This window comes from Anas acuta, chromosome 2, assembly GCF_963932015.1.
Source record: "Anas acuta chromosome 2, bAnaAcu1.1, whole genome shotgun sequence".
NCBI classification, from domain to species: Eukaryota; Metazoa; Chordata; class Aves; order Anseriformes; family Anatidae; genus Anas; species Anas acuta.
Window position 1 is genome coordinate 32,731,671 of NC_088980.1, and position 17,147 is coordinate 32,748,817.

Genomic DNA, 17,147 nt, shown 5'->3' on the forward strand with positions numbered 1-17,147 from the left:
TTAGCCAATTAAATCCATCTCAGACAATGCCATTCAACAAACTTACCAGAATTACTGCTGTGAAGTTTGAACAATTCTGTAACATTTTAAGACAGACCCAGCATCTGCATCATCTGGAGGTAATGAGGCTTCCATTCTTTATGCCAGCTATTCAAGTCTATCTGATTCCCAAAAAGTTTTCACAGATGGTCCATTCCAACCTGTTCTTTTTTGCTTCCCCTGGGTTTCTATTTTTTTAGGCATTTCCCATCTGTCTGCTCTAAGATCTTTAAATAGGTGGAATATTCTGGTGAAAGGAATTAATACTTTTATTCTGCCTCCAAATTCTTTCCCAATGATGCCACATGCACAGAGTTGGCATGTGGATATTTTTAAAACCATAAAGTTAAAAAGTAAAATATGGACCTGTTTTATACAACATTGAGTCACTGCTGTATTTCAATACTAGACTACAGACAAAAGAAGAAATGAAGTGTCAATGATTTAATTGGCAGTATAGACAAAGGTTGTGTAGAGAGAGCATTATCTCTTTTAAACTATAAAAATATGTTAATTTAAGGGATAGGTCCCCCTTTTATTATTGCAACGTGTGCATGGAGGTAGTCAAACATCTTCAGATTTCAGATTGCAATCCACTTGATTTCAGTGGGAACTAGAGTGAAAAACAGCTTCTGTCTAATTCAGATATCTAACAATTGTGTTGCTCAATATGGTGGTACTTTGCATCCCAGGTCATTTCTGAAATTTGGGGGTTTAGTGTATATTCACTATATTCACTGGCAGAGCCAATTAGCATTTACCATTCAGCACTTCTGCTTGAAAAATCCATGAAAACCTGCAGAACAAAAGAAAAGCATATTCATCAGAATCAAAGGCACTGAAGACAACTTAAATTGCTTCTCAGATTCATATCGTTTAAGTTTTCTCTGTCTTGAAATTCCAGCCAATAAATATATCCTCCACTGTAACATCTGCGTACCATCCCACAGTGGAAATCATGGATATTCATCAGCTCTGTGGAATATAGATTAAATGGAACAGTGAAGTAGCAAAAGATGTTTTTTCATGTTACATGAAGAAATAATAGAATTAATAAGCAGGTCAGGAATAAAACACTGAAAAGTGAGAAGAAAAAATATCAGACTCATTTCAAGAAATTAAAGTGATCAGCAAATCTCACATTTTTTAAAAGCTGGTGGATAGATACTTCAATGAGATATTATTAAAAGGCAAAAAGAGACTCAGCTTTTAATAGCATACAGTCTTGGATAAATAAATTATTCTCTTCAAATCCAAGGACTGTCTCTAAATATGTTGAGACATCATAGTGAGCCCCTGGGAATACTGTATGTGTTTTGGATCACATAACAAGTAAATGCCTTTTAGCTGCAGTTATATTAGAATCCATGTCATACTAGAGGTTGTATGAGGATACATAGGATAAAAGTAAAAGCTCGACCAGATAAAAGTCTAGTGAACTGAATAAAATGAACCATGTTACTTTTATCAGTCATTGGCACTGTGTATATTTTGTGTAATGTGTCGTTCTCAATAAACACTATGCCGTCCTCATTACGGTATTATAGAGTACTACTTTACATTACAGAGTACAGAGTACATCCTTTTTCCATCAGGAAGGACACAGTGGCACATCATGTTAGAATAGGGTCTTTTTGATATATATATATTTTTTTTTAATATATACCTGTGTTAAAAAAAAAGCCAGGCCATATGAATATGATTTACACTTAAAACAAAATATGGAAATGTCTAAGGTGTTTTAACACCCATAGAAGGCAATTCCACTGTTCTAAAAGACATACATGTACATAAGTTTAACTTTAAAAAGTAAGAACACTTCTACTGAGCTGGAATAAGGACACAGCATATACCTGGCATTCATGTAACAGACAGATTGACATTCGCATCCAAAATAATAAACCAGATTTTAGGACACTTGCCCAGAATGTGAAGGTTTTTACTAACTAATTAACTAACTAACACATTTGCCTTTCTGTCTCGGGTTGAAGAATTTTTCCAGGGTAATATATCCAAGCCAATATATCCATGTAGCTAGAAAATAGTTTGTCTTCAAAATGATAAAAAAAAAAAAAAAAAAAAAAAAAGTTTTTGCTGGCTCTATGTATAATGAATTAAGAGTATGATATCAACTGTTCTTTGGACCTAGGATAGGACCTAGCTAACAGAGGGATATTATTAACAGTCAGAAGTAGGACTTTCTGTGGAGCACCTTTAAGGAATTAAAGATGACTCAGACACTACAAAATGAAATAGCCAAATACAAATTTGCATCACCTAGTCAAAAAGATGAGCCCTTCAGACTCATTCTCCTTAACTATTCTTTACTTCTTAATTGGCTTTAGCACAGTCTTCTTCAATGAAATGTTCTTATCCTACACCCCAAAATACCTTGCTAGCAGTGTGGTCCTAAGTGATGAACAGTGCTTACAACATTTACATTTCATACTAAATATAGATACATTCATCCCCATAGAATATTCTTTACATACACTCTAAAATACACATATAAATTTGAAACACAAAAAATGTATGAAAAGACATAACAAAATGTGTTAATGAAATAACAAAGTTACCTATTAACAAATTACGGACCTGCTAACATTCCCTAAAATCCATCCATTACACTCAGTAGATATGGGTCACACCCTTCTCAGTAACAGTTCTTCCTAAGAAGTTCTTCCTGAAAATGCTTATCTAGAAATGTAAAAGCAATTTCTGCTTTTTCTATTTAATCACCTCCTCTGTGACTCTGGCCTTCTGCTGTATTTCTTTTTAGAGGGGAGAAACACTTCTGCTTATTGTTTTTCTCCATTCAATGCTATGGGTGTATAACAAGCTATGGGTGTTACCTAATCTGAAAGCTTTGACCACTTAAAATGTAGCTGTCAGCAGCAGTTGCTAAGAAACTACAACTTAACTGCTTTCAAATACAGTTTTACTAAAGTGTAATTATCCACACCTGCTATTATGATTTATGTGAGCTAATGCATAGTTCCTTCTTCACCATCCTGGACACGTCCTCTCTTACCTCCCATTGCAGTAAGCCCCTAGTTTCCAGCAATTTGTGAGATCATTTCTAACCTGTTTCCCAAACAAACACTTTCCAACTAACCTGAAATCCCAAATATTCCCTTGGTAGGGAAATGTATCACAAAAGAACTTGGTTTAGCTCAGCACTAGACAGAACATAAATGCCTGGCTGGTCACTGTTACACAGAGCCTCCAAAGAAATGTTACCACAGGAAAGACTGCACAGCTGAATAGGCAGTGGATGGACATTTCTAAATTAAAAAGAATGTTTATGCAGTAATAAATTATTTAAGTAAAAAAGAAAGTGGACCACTTAGTAACTCTGTTTCTGGTAAGTCATTCTCCAGTGTTTTGTTATACGAACAAACAACTTGCCAGTATTAACAAATACACACACAAGAGGAGTGTGTATTGTTTGGGTGGAAGACTTTTGTCTTTACCTTTTCTTGCCATGTAAACATCTATTGATGCCTTTTGAATGAACAAGGACATCTTTTGTAATATTCTGGCTGCATTCCACATCAACTCAGACCATTCTGTTTACTAAGAAATTTCAACCCCATGAACTAGAGGCCCTGTTCAGTGCTTCCTGGAGACAAATGCAGGCAGCGTAAAGAAAAGACATCTTATAGCAAATCAAGCATGGGCTTGAATGAAAGGATGTTTTGGCCAAATAATAGGAGTGAATGATTAAAATGCAAAGAATTTGTGAAGTCTGATGCCTTCCCTTTTTGTGCAACAGGAGGTGATCTACCATGCAACAAGATGGGGAATTAAGGGCATAACAGTGTTAAGAAAAGTGAGGCACCTCTTCATAGGTGGGAACAGGCAAGCTCACATCTCTTTGCTTCCACTTGGAGCTAACTAGGCACAAGCCAGTTAACAGGCTCTGCAAGGAGGCAGATGTATTATCATCAGTCCAGGTGTATTTTACAACAGCAGTAAGTCTTCAGGAGAGAGCCTTGCTTGTACCTGAACATTCAGAAATAGTGGGAATAAAACTTATGCCTGTCCCATAATTATGTATGTTTGCAAAATTGAGAATGTGAAAGAAACAAGAAAAAGCAGGCAGAAAACAAATCTCCTTATCCACATACTCAGTCAGGCCATACACATTTACAAGCTGTTCCAGGAAAATTATATTTTCTAATGCAAATCTTGATGTAAACTGACCTTGTTTGTCTTTGAATTGCTAGTCATTTAAGTTAAACTACTTGATTTTTAACATCTGGTCTGTAATCAGTGTACACAATTACTTGTCTCACTTCTGAACTTGGATGTTTGTTCAGCACGTATGTAGGCTGCTCGCACTGCAATGTTGAATACTTCAGCCTATCTGTGGGATGGTGAGAAGATGCATACTGCATTATACTGTGGAGGTAAACAAAGTGATTTGTAGCTGCATGTGATCATTAATTATGCAAAGCAGAACTTTGAAAACAGTAAAATAAACACATGAGGCTATTTGTAAACCTCTAATTTTCTGTGTTTTTAACCCACAACATAGAAATATGACTATAGAAAAAAATATAAATGTGACTGTGTTTTCTTCATATAAAAGATAGAAGCATAATAAAATAAAAATAAAAATAAAATAAAAATAAAAAAATAATAATAATAAAAATAAAAATAAAAGACATTGTGAAATTACTTGTAAAAGCCACTTTTTCTTTCCTAAGAAAAGGTCTCTGGATTGGACAGTTTCTTTCAAAAGAGTTTATCTTCATTAACAAACATTTTGACATCCCTAGACATCTTAGTCAGGTATTGTGAGGATATACCTTAAGACCACTTTATGAAAAAAATGCTTTCAGAAAACTTTGTATTAGAGCAGCATGGGGGAAGACTGGGACAGTAATACTGAAGATACAATTCCTGAAGATATACATCAAATGAACACCTATGGAGACGTGGCCTCCTACGGAATGCCCTAAATTTCCCAGCATTGTTGCAGAGCTGTTCTGTGCCCAGGAGGGAAGGGGATCCGCAGTCCCTAAAATGCAGCTGTGATGGGCAGAGGAGGTACATGTCTGGGGACTGCCAATTGTTTCCAGCCTCCTCCTAGATATAGACCCAAGGTATTATTCACATTCTGAATACAACATAAAGGCACTCTATTGAATGCCATTTTTACAACTGATTTATCAATAGGAGTAAGATGTGAGTCTTTACAGTGTGTTTTTAAGAGTACTTTGAAAGATGCAGAGGGTGGCAGGAGGGCAACAGACCACAAAAAGAGTTTCATTCCCAGTTCCATTCCCAGCTGCATTCCCATATATCCAGATATATCCACATTGATACTACTACTACTACTACTACTAATAACAGTAATAATAAAATAAAATAATAATAATAAAGAATAAAGAATAATAGTAATAGTAATAGTAACAACAAAGCACCTATGTGAAATTTCTCCCACTTTGCTTTTGGATGAGTTAGAAAGTCACTCTTCTTTTAGATATCCTCTTTGCCACTCAAAGCAGATGCCATAAACCACACAGCTAATAAATCTGGGGATTGGAACTGTAGCCCTTGGCTGCCACCTAAAGGTTTCATACACTCCTCTAAAGGGATACCATCAGACTACATTCCTATGTTTGGAATGGAAAAATGCTTGCCTACTATTGTTACAAACAGTCTCTACAGCAGTTGCTATTGCTGAAAGAGATTAAAGGAGAAAATATATTTCCCTGGAAATAAAAATAAAATAAATAAAAAAATAAAATAAATAAAATAAAATAGCAAACAAACAACAACAAAAAGGACTTATTCTTCCTGCATATGCTTTGGATTTGAAAACCAATCTAAATATTAGTGAAAAAAATATAAAAATGAATTTAAATTACTTCGTTTCAGTAAAAGAAAAAAATCCAGAATGAAGAAACAATACAGAAACAAACAAAATGACAACACCAACAAAAAAGCACATGCTGAGCTATGGATGGTTCCAAAGTAAAACTGGGTTGTGTGCCCAGCCAGCATTTGGGTAACACAGTGGAGGCCGCCAGCAGTTTGTGTAGGTCTTATGCCCTCTGCAGAGGAGTGGTTGCTTTCTCTCGGTGCTCTTCAGAAATTCACGGCACTTGGAAACAGCAGGAGAAGGCGGAGAAGAAAACCCTAGCCACAGATTCCTTTTTGCACTACAGGCAGAATTCTGCCTCAACTCTCTATCTGGCTACATCTACCTATAGTTTCCATCAAATCACTTCAAATCATTTTTTCTCATTCACAGTGTCTGCACTAGGTAGGTAATACAGCTTTCACTGCTATTTTGAATGTCTTGAAAATTGAATTTCAATAAAACATCAAATGTATATAATGAAATCATATATTAGGAAACCTTTTTCTAATGTATGTACGTATGTATCACAGAATTACATGATGAACACTATTTTTTTCCTTGTGGAAGTGCAAACTTGTTGATACTTTTGGGTACACTGTAGAAGTTAGAGCAAGGAGAAAGAAGAGTGAGTAAGGAGAAAGAAGGCTCTGAAGAGCTGCAGTCACACAGCATAATGTAAAATTACCAGAAAAACAGCTTTAAAGATAATTGTACTCGACTTTTTAGTGTTAGAGTAGTATTAATAGTCTTTTTTTTTTTACAGTTTCCCATATGATGAGAAAAATCTCATCCTGTGATGAAAAATTTGCAAACAGCAAACCTTGAAACAGTATGAGTAAGAAATACCTCAAGTGAAAACAAACAAACAAACAAACAAACAAAAACTATATTGCCAGAAGGTTAAAGAATTTCTGGATAACAAAGAACTGTAATTCTGCTATTTTTGGTTTTAAAACTTAATCTTGATTCACACATCCAACTCTATTTTGACTTCCCACGGGATCTGATGTGTTTTATTTTCAGTTTACCCTCTCCTCCTACAGGAAAGACGCCTCCCATATTCTTATAGGGAAATGGACTGACCAACTGACAATGATGCACTGAAAAATAAACCAAGAGTCTACAGAGAACTAGTGGTTTCCACCCACACATGGGAAGAAGCTTAGTGACAGCCTCATTTTGGCCCCCATTGTAAAAATGAAAACCCACAAGTCATCAGTAAACTCATAACTCTGCATTTTCAAGCTGTGTTCATAGTGTCTTTGCAGTGTTCCTCAGAAGACAGCTAATGGCTAAGAGCAAAATGTCCAGTTATTCTCTTTTGTCCCTTTGAATGGTCCATGTGTCTACATCTTCTGTAGCACACACAGATATATTTGAGCTTATTACCTTGATCACATTGCTGGAGATCATGGCCTTTCATGGCATTTATCCTTATGACAGCTTGTGCATAGGTAAGGTGCATGTCACCACTGCTTTTGGTGCTGGCTCTTCTCTCTTTTACTTCTGTTTTACACCTGTATTTTTCTGTTCAGTGTTTAGCTTCATTTGATGTAATGTAATGTAATCCTCACTTGTTTCAGAGTCAGACAGAATACATCTGCAAAATAATATTTTGTGTTCCATTTTTTCTTCCAGGCCCAGATCATAATTTTGTTGTACTACAGTAGTTTTCCCCCACTGCTAAAATGTATTTTTCCCCTAAAATTTTATCTAGCATACATCCAGACTCAAGAGTTACCGCAAGAGCTGTGGGACTCACTGTACCTCATAAGCTTTTAGACAGCTGAATTAATTGCTTGTAGAAGAGTGGACACTTAGAAGATTGATAGAATTTAAATTGATAATGAATTATAATCATCATCATTTCTGACCTCCTATGTTACATAGGGTATGCAACTTCACCTAGCAATGTATCCATTAATCTTAATGCTTCTGTTTGATCTATAGGCTGTTTCTAATACAACCAGTTTTAAATTAAAGACCACAGGTGATGGGAAACAGTGCCAAAGAAGAAGACTAATCAGAAACATTGTTCTTCAAGCACAATTAAGGCTTACTAAATTACTCTGCAACCTTTATCTCCCCTCATCTTCATGTTCATTAGTGTGTCACACACTAATATGTATGTATGTTAATGTGTTAGTAACACATTAACTAAATTCTAGAGGAAGAAATTACTAGTTTGGGCTGTACATTAATTATGTAAAACATTTTTTTTTTTTGAGATAAAAAGATAAGGTCTGGCCAAATCCTAAGATGCTCCAGCCAAGTATATGCCAAGTATAAGCCAAGTATATGCTACCAGCCTGACCTTAATTTTTGTCCTCAATTTATACTGACTCCTTATATGTTGCTGAACAACTTAATTATGCCTAGACTGTCTCAACTGTGGCTGGAAGTGCCCATCCCAAACAAAGTAACATCTGTGCTTTAGCAACATATAAATGCCGTGATCCCTTTCATGCCTTATCCTGATTTCACTGATTTCAGTCCTAGATCAGATGAGAACAGCTGAGGGTGGAAGGGACCTCTGGAGGCCATCTGGTCCAATCCCCTGCTCAAGCAGGGCCACCTAGAGCAGCTTGCTTAGGATCATCTCCAGGGAGACTCCACCACCTAAATGCTTCAGCAAAGGTAGAAATCATCTTTAAAGGACCACTATACAGCTGCAGGGGAAATTTCCCTGCAGGCTCTGACAGCAGTTGGTTTTTGTTCTGCAGTATGAAAGCTTGCCTCCTTTATGAACTTTTATCCTGGCTAGTGTAAAGGCACATAAAACTCTTATAACTATCTAATCTATTTTTAAATCCTAAGAAGTTCTTATCCTGAGCCAACAAATTCCACAAGTTAATTATACATTATTTTAAAAAGAATTTTAGTTTTACTATAGCATTAAAAAAAAAAAAAAAAAAGCAGTAAAACCAGTAACTCCAGCTCTACTGGATCCTGGAATCAGACAAGGAAAGATTTATCGTTATGGATTAACTTTTTTAACTTTTTTTTTTTTTTCTTTTTTCAGAAGCAGGGATGTCTTGTGTTAGGTGCTGCCCAAACATACATCTCCCTATGCCAAAGTGCTAACAATCTATGGGTAAGAAGGATATGAGAGGTCAGGAGATGTATACAGACCCATATTTTAAAAAATTACAAAAAACAGTAATGTTCTGTTGTTGTATTTTGTTGTTTTTTTTGTTTTGTTTTCTAAATGCCCCCATCTGCCTCCATTCTTTCTCCTTTTGGCCATTAAACATTTCTTGATTTATTTGAGTTGTCATGGTAGCAGTGAGTGAGAGAGTGGGGATATCCTGATAAAGATTTCCCGGAGAGCATCCTGGCTGTAATGTGCACACCACATTTCAAGACTGAGGACAAGAGCAGATGAAATCCTATCAGAGAGGCTCAAAACCTCTGATAATTCTGGAAAAACATACCCTCCCTGTCCCTGTTCCCCACCCCTCCCACTTCCCCTCTGCCACGCACACACAGTTTGCCTTTGGGATTTTTCCACTCATTGGCCACTGCTCAATGCACCAGATTTAGCAGCTTAGCTATGGACAGGAGAAATGATTTGTAGTCATCGATCACCCAGTTACAAACCTTGGATTTGTAACTGTATGATACTCTAAAGTCTGATCTAAAAAGGCTATGCTGTGCTAAAAAATGCACTTTAATTTTCTGTTAAACAATACTACTTCTGTTTCTAAACCACAACTTAACTTTCCCTTTCAACCTCTAACACTTAATTTCCTCAATAGTTTCTCACAAGGGAATTTATCTTTCAGAAATCCAAAAAAAATATTTCCTGCTATTTTACCAGTGTCTTACCTTTTTCTTTCTACCAGTTCCTTGTAGAACATTACATAGGAAACCTCTGGGAAAAACGAGTGAGCTAATGGTGACAAGGACTTATCTGGAAATTTTCTCTGAAAGTTTCCAAAATTTTGTCAGGCCTTCTGAGTTATTATGGAATATCTCATCCTCCCCCTTTTGGTAACCCAATATCTTAAATCCTGGGGGCAGAGAAGGGATGAAATCATAGTGGTTTGAGGATGAAGGTGAAACTGCAGCACTGCAACACTGAGATAGCTGCTACGTCAGAAATCGACTTCTCCACTGGGGAAGTGAGAGAAGCAGAGGGGGGAAGATGGGGAAAGCAAGGGGCCTGCAAAACATCTGAAGGTCTGCCCAAAGTACTTGAAAAAGAAACAACCATGACATGGAAGAGTGAAAATAGTTTTAATGCAGGTGAGGAGGGAGGCAAAATGGGAGTAATTGCCCTCAATGTGAAAAGGGGGGAAAATAAAATTTGGGGAAGAAGGAAAATAAAAATAAATAAGAAAATGTAACACCATCACTTGATTGGCACCTAATTGGTCCTCAGCAGCAAGTGGTGATTGCATACCTTTATCAAGTACCAGAGAGAAAGGCAAGGACAGTCAACAGGAGGGTGGGGGTGAAAGAAAGAAAAATGTGTAGAGTGTCAGTGTAAATGTAGTTCTAGTTTGTAATATTAAATATATATATATATATATATATATATATATATATATATATATAAAATTACTGAACTTCAGGGTGTCTGCTGCTCCTTTGTAGAAATTACAATGTTATTTTTCTACTTCACGAGCTGTCCTTTGAAATGTGTGTTTTCAGAGTTCAGCAGCCTTAGTGCCTGTGGATCTACACCTCCATGTAACAAGAGGAAATCTAGCTCTTGTCCATCCTCTGTGGAGTTGGAAAAACATGCAGTTAATCTCAAAACTGCATTGATTTTTGCAGGGTGGGTTGCAATCCTCTGTGGATACTGTGGATAAAAAAACTAAATAGAACTCTGTATTTTTAGTTTTCTCTTAGTCCATGAAGGAAAACAGGAAAATGTCACAAAGATCTGTGTCACAGGGACAGGTCTTCAGTCCTTAGACAAAAGTCCCACTGAAAGTTAATGAAATAATTTACCCAGCGGCTTTCTGCCCTTCTGTCCTGTTCCTTCCAGAAATCAAGTTGCAATGCCTGTAAATCTAAGATGTAGTATCAGGAGAAAATTAATGACAGCATCTAGAAGAACCCCAGGTAAATTTCATACTTTAATGATAGGCCACAGAGGAGTGTTTCTGTCTGCAATCAGAAAGGAGAAAGGCTCTCAAAGCACGCCATATGGTTATTTGTCAAAAGGAAGAAAATACTTCTATCTGAAAGTTCCGTCCCACAAAAAAGCATAGTGGAAGTACCGAAACATCTCAGTGTAAGTGTTCTTTAAAACTTTGCATGTGACAACAATTAAAATGTTCTTGTTTCGGAATACATCTGCTCAGCTGACTATACTGCTGTTGTGCTCTTTTTTTTTTTTTTTTTTTCTTTTTTCCCAGTAAATACTTCCAGAAAGAGATTATTAAAAGATTTCAATAAACAGTCCTAAACTTTGACCATTCATTGCAACAAATGTTTTTATGCTTCTGAGCATCTTTGTTGGACTGTATTGATAATTTCTTCTGCTTGCTTGTCTCTAGCAAAATCCTCTTACTCTTTTTTAAACAGAGGACAATGGCATCTTCACTCAGGCCCCCTGAATATTAATTTACAGATCAGCCCTCTGTACTACAGATGTCCTAGAAAACAAGTGTCTGCGTAGAGCTTAAATCACTGTTTTTGACCTAGTGAACCCTTAACAAAATGATACCTTCTCACCCAAGGACTCACTGCTGTCTCTGTCTCATGGAGTATAAGGTGAGATCACAACTGTGCACTGACCACTTTGGCTGAGAATCCAACTGCTTTGAAATTCTTGAAATGGTGTGAAATATCTCAGGTTTATTGTTTTATTAGACACATCTGCTTTAGTATGCTTCTGGCAAGCACTGAAGCACACAAGATCAATACTTGGGATTTCCGGAGTACTACTAACTGAATTCTTAATATTAAAATTGGTGATGTAAGAAAGGAAGAGAAATGTACTGCTGGGGTATTGCAAGTAATTGTATATAGAAAAGTGGAAGGGAGAGAATTTTGCTGGCATACAGCCCAGAAAAAGCTTCACCTTACACTTAAACCCATGCAAGTAAACGGTGAATAAGAACAACAGTTAGACATACTATACGCAAATGCAATTAGGCTGGAATGTATCGAAAACCGAAGATGTTATCCCACCTATCTCTGCATAATGTTGTCCAAACTGTAAGTGTCAAGGAGCTAAATTCAGAAAGACTTCAAATGTTGCTAGATCATCTCATGCAGGCCTATTGAAGCCACTGAAGTCACATACCCAAGCAAGATTTGTAAGCCCACAAGATGGCTATGTGAAATCAATGGAAACTTCAGAATACACTCTAAATATTAGTGGGTTTTTTGTTTGTTTGTTTGTTTGCTTCAGGCTACTGCTTTTCCTTATAACACACCATTTTTTCTTTGTTGCATGTGCATCAGGAGGTCCAATAGCATGGATGGGTAATTAAGGTAGGTATTAATGCACAATACATGTATGATGAAAAGTACTATTTTGGGGGGTACGTATTCTATTTTAAATGATGACATTGCCAGTTTTCACACTGAGGACTGAAACAAGAAATGAGAAAAAATGTGCATAGTTTTAACATCCTACATGAATATGCATAACAACCTTGCCAAATTGAAAAGATGTACATATTATTTAAAAATATGATTATGTATTGTACAGGGAAGTTGGAATTTTATATAGAATTTTACTGAATATAAAAAAAATCAGCATAGGTGGATTGTTCACAGTCCACATTGCTGGAAGAGAGGTCTATGACTTCTTGGCAATCAGTTTCTTGGGAACAGCAATTGAATTTGAATTCCTCCATCATTTTAAACTGATGGCTTACAGAAGATTTGAAAAATACACTGACTTCTTTATACGAAACAGATGCAGTTTAGATTCAAATATTGTTTAAAAGAACCCAAGCTATAGCGAATATAATTGTATCTGACAGACAAGCATGTGATCCTTTTATTTAGTTATATAGCAAAAAAAATTGAATTTGCACATTAATGTCAGTAACATCAAGTGAAGCCACCAAATTCAGAAAAATTACTGTGCCCCAGCAAAGTTTTGAATTATTAACTAAAAAAGTAGCAATTCAAAGTGAGGTCTCATAGGAATGTGAAAAAAGTAGAGAAGTTGGAGGGAAATGCAATCAATTTAAGTATACTGAAATGCTTTCTATGGGGTTTTTAACAGTATTGAAGATGTCATGATAATCTAAGAAATCACATGACCAGCTAATGAACACCTATCACATTTTTCATTTTAAAAAGTTTTGGTATTAGAAGTTGTAAAACACCATCACTCTCCCCTTTGCAATCTTGGTTTGGATTCTCCCCCATGAAATGGCACATGAAAGATGGTCGGGATTATTCAACCAAAAAAGGAACATGGTTTTTGTAAGAAATGTTTTGGGTTTTTTGACCAGCTTTACTGAACATTCATTGCAGATTCAACATTTTCAAAACTGTTTCCTGAAAAGAGAGGCTGTGGGCTAATGCTGTAACAGACAATTATATCCTCTTTGCAGGAAAACAAAGGTAAGTACCATAAAGAAAGCACCCTTTTAAAACTTCATGAAATAAGGTATACGTGCAATATAATAACAGAGTATTAAACAGCTTTCACCATAGAAATTCAGAGTAACTTAGGCTAGAAAAAACTCCAAGAGGCCCAACCAGCCCTCTGCTCAACACATGACCAATAAGATCAGGTTGCCCATGAACTTGTTCAGCTGAGTTTCAGTTATCTTCAAGGACGGAGATTCCACAATGACATTTTCTCAAGCATTCATGGTCCTGTGGGTAGAACAACAGACTGATGCTTACATCCAGTTCCAGTCGTCTTAAGTTCCTTGTTCCAAGTCTCCTACGTGACATTATACGATTAGGTTTGTCAATTTGTAAAACTTGAATTGCTATCCAAATCTGCGTAACATCTTCTGAGATGCAGCTTATATTACTGCATTCCAAACACTAACCAGCAGTGTATTTAAAGATGCCATCACTACAGAATATATCTTCTGAAGTCTTTGTCTCCCACTATGTGAGGAATGAAGGTAAAGAAGTAAGGGAAAGACACATTTTACATAAACCAACAGACTACTCCGAACAGTTACAGTGGCCTCAACTATTGGCACCTTCAACTCTTGGCTTCTTTTTTACTGTTGATACCCATGTCTTTCAGTATTCATGGTGAATAGTTCTCAACCATTATTGATCAGCCCTTTTAGTTATGTTCTCAGTGTTCATTTTAGTTACCTTATTCTCAGACTTTATATGAAAGTTGTCTATTTTTTCCATGTTACACTGTAGATATTGCCTGTCTGCCCAAATGCCAAATCCTTGCATATCATTCTCTCGAGAAGCGGTACATGTAAGGACTCAATTTCCTATTTGTATGATGAAATGACTAGGTTATGACTAGAAATTCACAAGACAACTCATGCTGTTGATGACAGAACCATTTTCTTCATGATGCTTCTATGAGCATTCAAATTCTGATCTGACAACAATGTTCATACAAAATACATAATATGGAGTATTAGGCATATTCTTCCTCCCTTCAACACTATTTAGACTCTGTAGGCAAAAATCCCAGTTTTCTATCTGCAACTTTTGCTTCTGCTTGGATTTTTTTATTTTTTTTTTTATTAAGACATTTCCTTGAACTTGTTTGTCTTATTCTGGACCCTTTTCAAGATAAACTTGAATCATCATGAATCTGCAACATCATGAGGTGTGATTTAGACATCATGGTGAACATGAACAGGAGTCAATTGAGTTTAGCTTGCCTGCCACGAATGTGTCATTTCAAAGAACTACACCAATCTGAGTCCTCATGAGACAAGTTGCTCATCATTGTATAGTGTTAAAACTGTGATCTCTGAAACCATAGAGTGATTAGACCAAGAATGCCACCACATCTGAAGTCATGTGGATGCTACCCTTTTATGTGACCATCACTGTGTATGGTTTTGTCACACACCATATCCCCATTCGAGCTGTGGCAGCTTTAAGAATGACACTCAAGGTCTGAAAGAGGGGATTTTTCCAAAATGAAGCAGAACAATGATACAGCATTTAAAAATCCCTGGAGTGGGAGTATAGGACTGCTCCTTTGCCATCCCCTCCTCAGTGACTTTGCACAAACCCAGTGCATCTTCAGTTTCTGACCTTTGACATGCAGTCGACAAGCCATCCTGATCTCAGTGCCACAAGGTTTGGCACAGGGTCCGAAAATGCTTTGACAGCCTTTTATTTGTAAGGACTGTAAGAGAGCACAGTGTTAGAATCGTACTATCATTAAGGTTGGAGGAGACCTTCAACCATCACCGTACTGCCAATGTCACTCACTAAACCATGACCCAAAGCACCACGTCCAACCTTTCCTTGAACACCCTCTGGGACAGTGACCCCACCACATCCCTGGGCAACCTGTCCCAATGCCTGACTGCTTTTTCTGAGGAGAAATGTCTCCTCATTTCCAACCTAAACCTCCCTTGGCGTAACTTGAGGCCATTCTCTCTAGTCCTAACACTGTTTATCTGGGAGAAGAGGCTGACCCCCAGCTCCCCACACCTTCCTTTCAGGCAGTTGCAGAGAGCAATAAGGTCTCCCCCGAACCTCCTCTTCTCCAGACTGAACAACCCCATTTCCCTCAGCTGCTTCTCACAGGACTTGTGTTCCAGACCCTTCACCAGCTTCACAGTCCGTCTCTCGGCACGCTCCAGGGCCTCGATGTCCTTCTTGTAGTGAGGGGCCCAAAGCTGACCACAGTTCATTTAATGCCATATGCACTGGAATGACTTTTTAATGCTGTGCCCTGCGCTGACACACTGGCACATCACGTTGAGGCATTATTTGAGGATACGGCTCGCTGTGCCACCTGCTCGGTAATGCTACAAACGAGGCGGTGACACGGTGACGGCCACAGGACCCGGGCCCGTCAGGCCGGCACAGGTGCGTGTCACCTGCCTGGGGGACGCCACGGCAGCTCCGGGAGCGGCGCCCTGGCCGGGGAGGCGGTGACAGGAGGCCGAGAGGCCGCGCACCTAGCCCGGGCCGGGGGTTTCCGTGCCCGCACGGCGAGGTACTTTCCGCGCCGCCCAGGGCACGGCTCTAACCTTTGCGTTATTCCCACTTCGCCCGGAGGGGCGGAAACTCCGGGCACACACAAACCGCGAGGGGAGGGCGGCGGGGTGATTGCGGTCTGTGTACGATGTGGGGGGGGTCCCGAGGCGGTGGCGAGGGGCGCTCCCCACGGTCTCCGCCATCCTCCGCCGAACAAAGCGGCGCGGGCGGGCGCCGTGACTTCACCGCCCGCCGCCGCCCCGCCTCCGCCCGCCCTCGCCCTGCCCCGCTGCAGCCTCCCGGCAAGCGGAGAGGGGGGGACACCCGCGGGCCCGAGGCGCACCGGCGGCGGGGCGGGGGCGGGCGGGGGCAGCGGCGGCGGCGGTCGTTTCGTTGCGGGAGCCGCGGGGCCGAGCCGGGCCGGGCAGGGCAGGGCAGGGCAGGGCGCTCGGGCTGGAGGCGGATGGAGGCAGCCGTCCTCCGCGCCCGCCCGGGGCCGCCCCGCCGCCGCCGCTGCCGCCGCCGCCGGGGGGGGCAGCCCCTCGCGGGGAGCGGCGGGCGCTGCCCTTGAGGTGCCGCCGCCCCGCGCCCTACCTGTGCCGGGCCCGTCGCCGCCGCCGCCGCCGCCGCTCCTCCCCCGGCCCCGCCGCCGCCGCCGCCGCCCCCGCGGGGGCCGGGACTGAGAGCGCCGCGCCGCCGAGCCGCGGCCCCGAGGAGAGGCAGCGGGACCGGGAGCGGGGCCGAGCGCGCCGCACGATGTGGGTGCCGCTGCTGGCGTGCCTCACCGCGGGGATCGTCTCCGTGCCCAAGTGCCAGCGCGGCCCCGGGGCCCTCCTCGGGGCGGCCCGGCTGCTGGCGGCCGTGCCGGGACTCTGCCAGCGCCGTAAGTCGCCGAGCGGCTCGGCTCACCTAGCGGGGTGCCTCCCGGGGATCGCCGAGTCCCGGGGGGGACAGCGGGCGGCCGGGCGGCGGCGGTGTCGGGGGGGCACTGCTGGGGGTCGCGGTGAAAGGGGTGGAGGTGTGGGGAGGGCGCCTGCCCCTGCCCGGGGTGCTGCTGCGGGCAGAGAGGGCGCTGGCCGAGGCGGGCAGCACCTCGGGCTGTGGCACGGCTTCCCAAAAATAACCCTGGTATCAGGTTCGTCTCGGGCGAGGAGGCTGT

General features: G+C 40.4%; 1 protein-coding gene and 2 long non-coding RNA genes across 4 annotated transcripts in view; 2 read left to right on the forward strand and 1 right to left on the reverse strand.

The window, feature by feature from the left end:
* The first annotated feature begins 1,731 nt into the window (after positions 1-1,731).
* Positions 1,732-13,456, forward strand: LOC137852419 (uncharacterized). The gene is made up of 3 exons (XR_011093814.1): positions 1,732-11,641; positions 12,338-12,367; positions 13,367-13,456. It is a non-coding gene; the product is annotated as an uncharacterized lncRNA (long non-coding RNA).
* Positions 13,326-16,063, reverse strand: LOC137852420 (uncharacterized). Its single transcript, XR_011093816.1, has 2 exons — positions 15,092-16,063; positions 13,326-13,714 (listed from the first exon to the last, which is right to left on the reverse strand). It is a non-coding gene; the product is annotated as an uncharacterized lncRNA (long non-coding RNA).
* A 291-nt stretch (positions 16,064-16,354) lies between these two features.
* The window catches only part of ITGB8 (integrin subunit beta 8), a 47,246-nt gene continuing 46,453 nt past the window's right edge, over positions 16,355-17,147 (forward strand). For both annotated transcript variants that reach the window (XM_068674150.1, XM_068674151.1), the window contains exon 1: positions 16,355-16,871. In XM_068674150.1, coding sequence (XP_068530251.1) covers positions 16,745-16,871 — 127 coding nt within the window. In that variant the 5' untranslated portion in view covers positions 16,355-16,744. The remainder of the gene's footprint in view (positions 16,872-17,147) is intronic.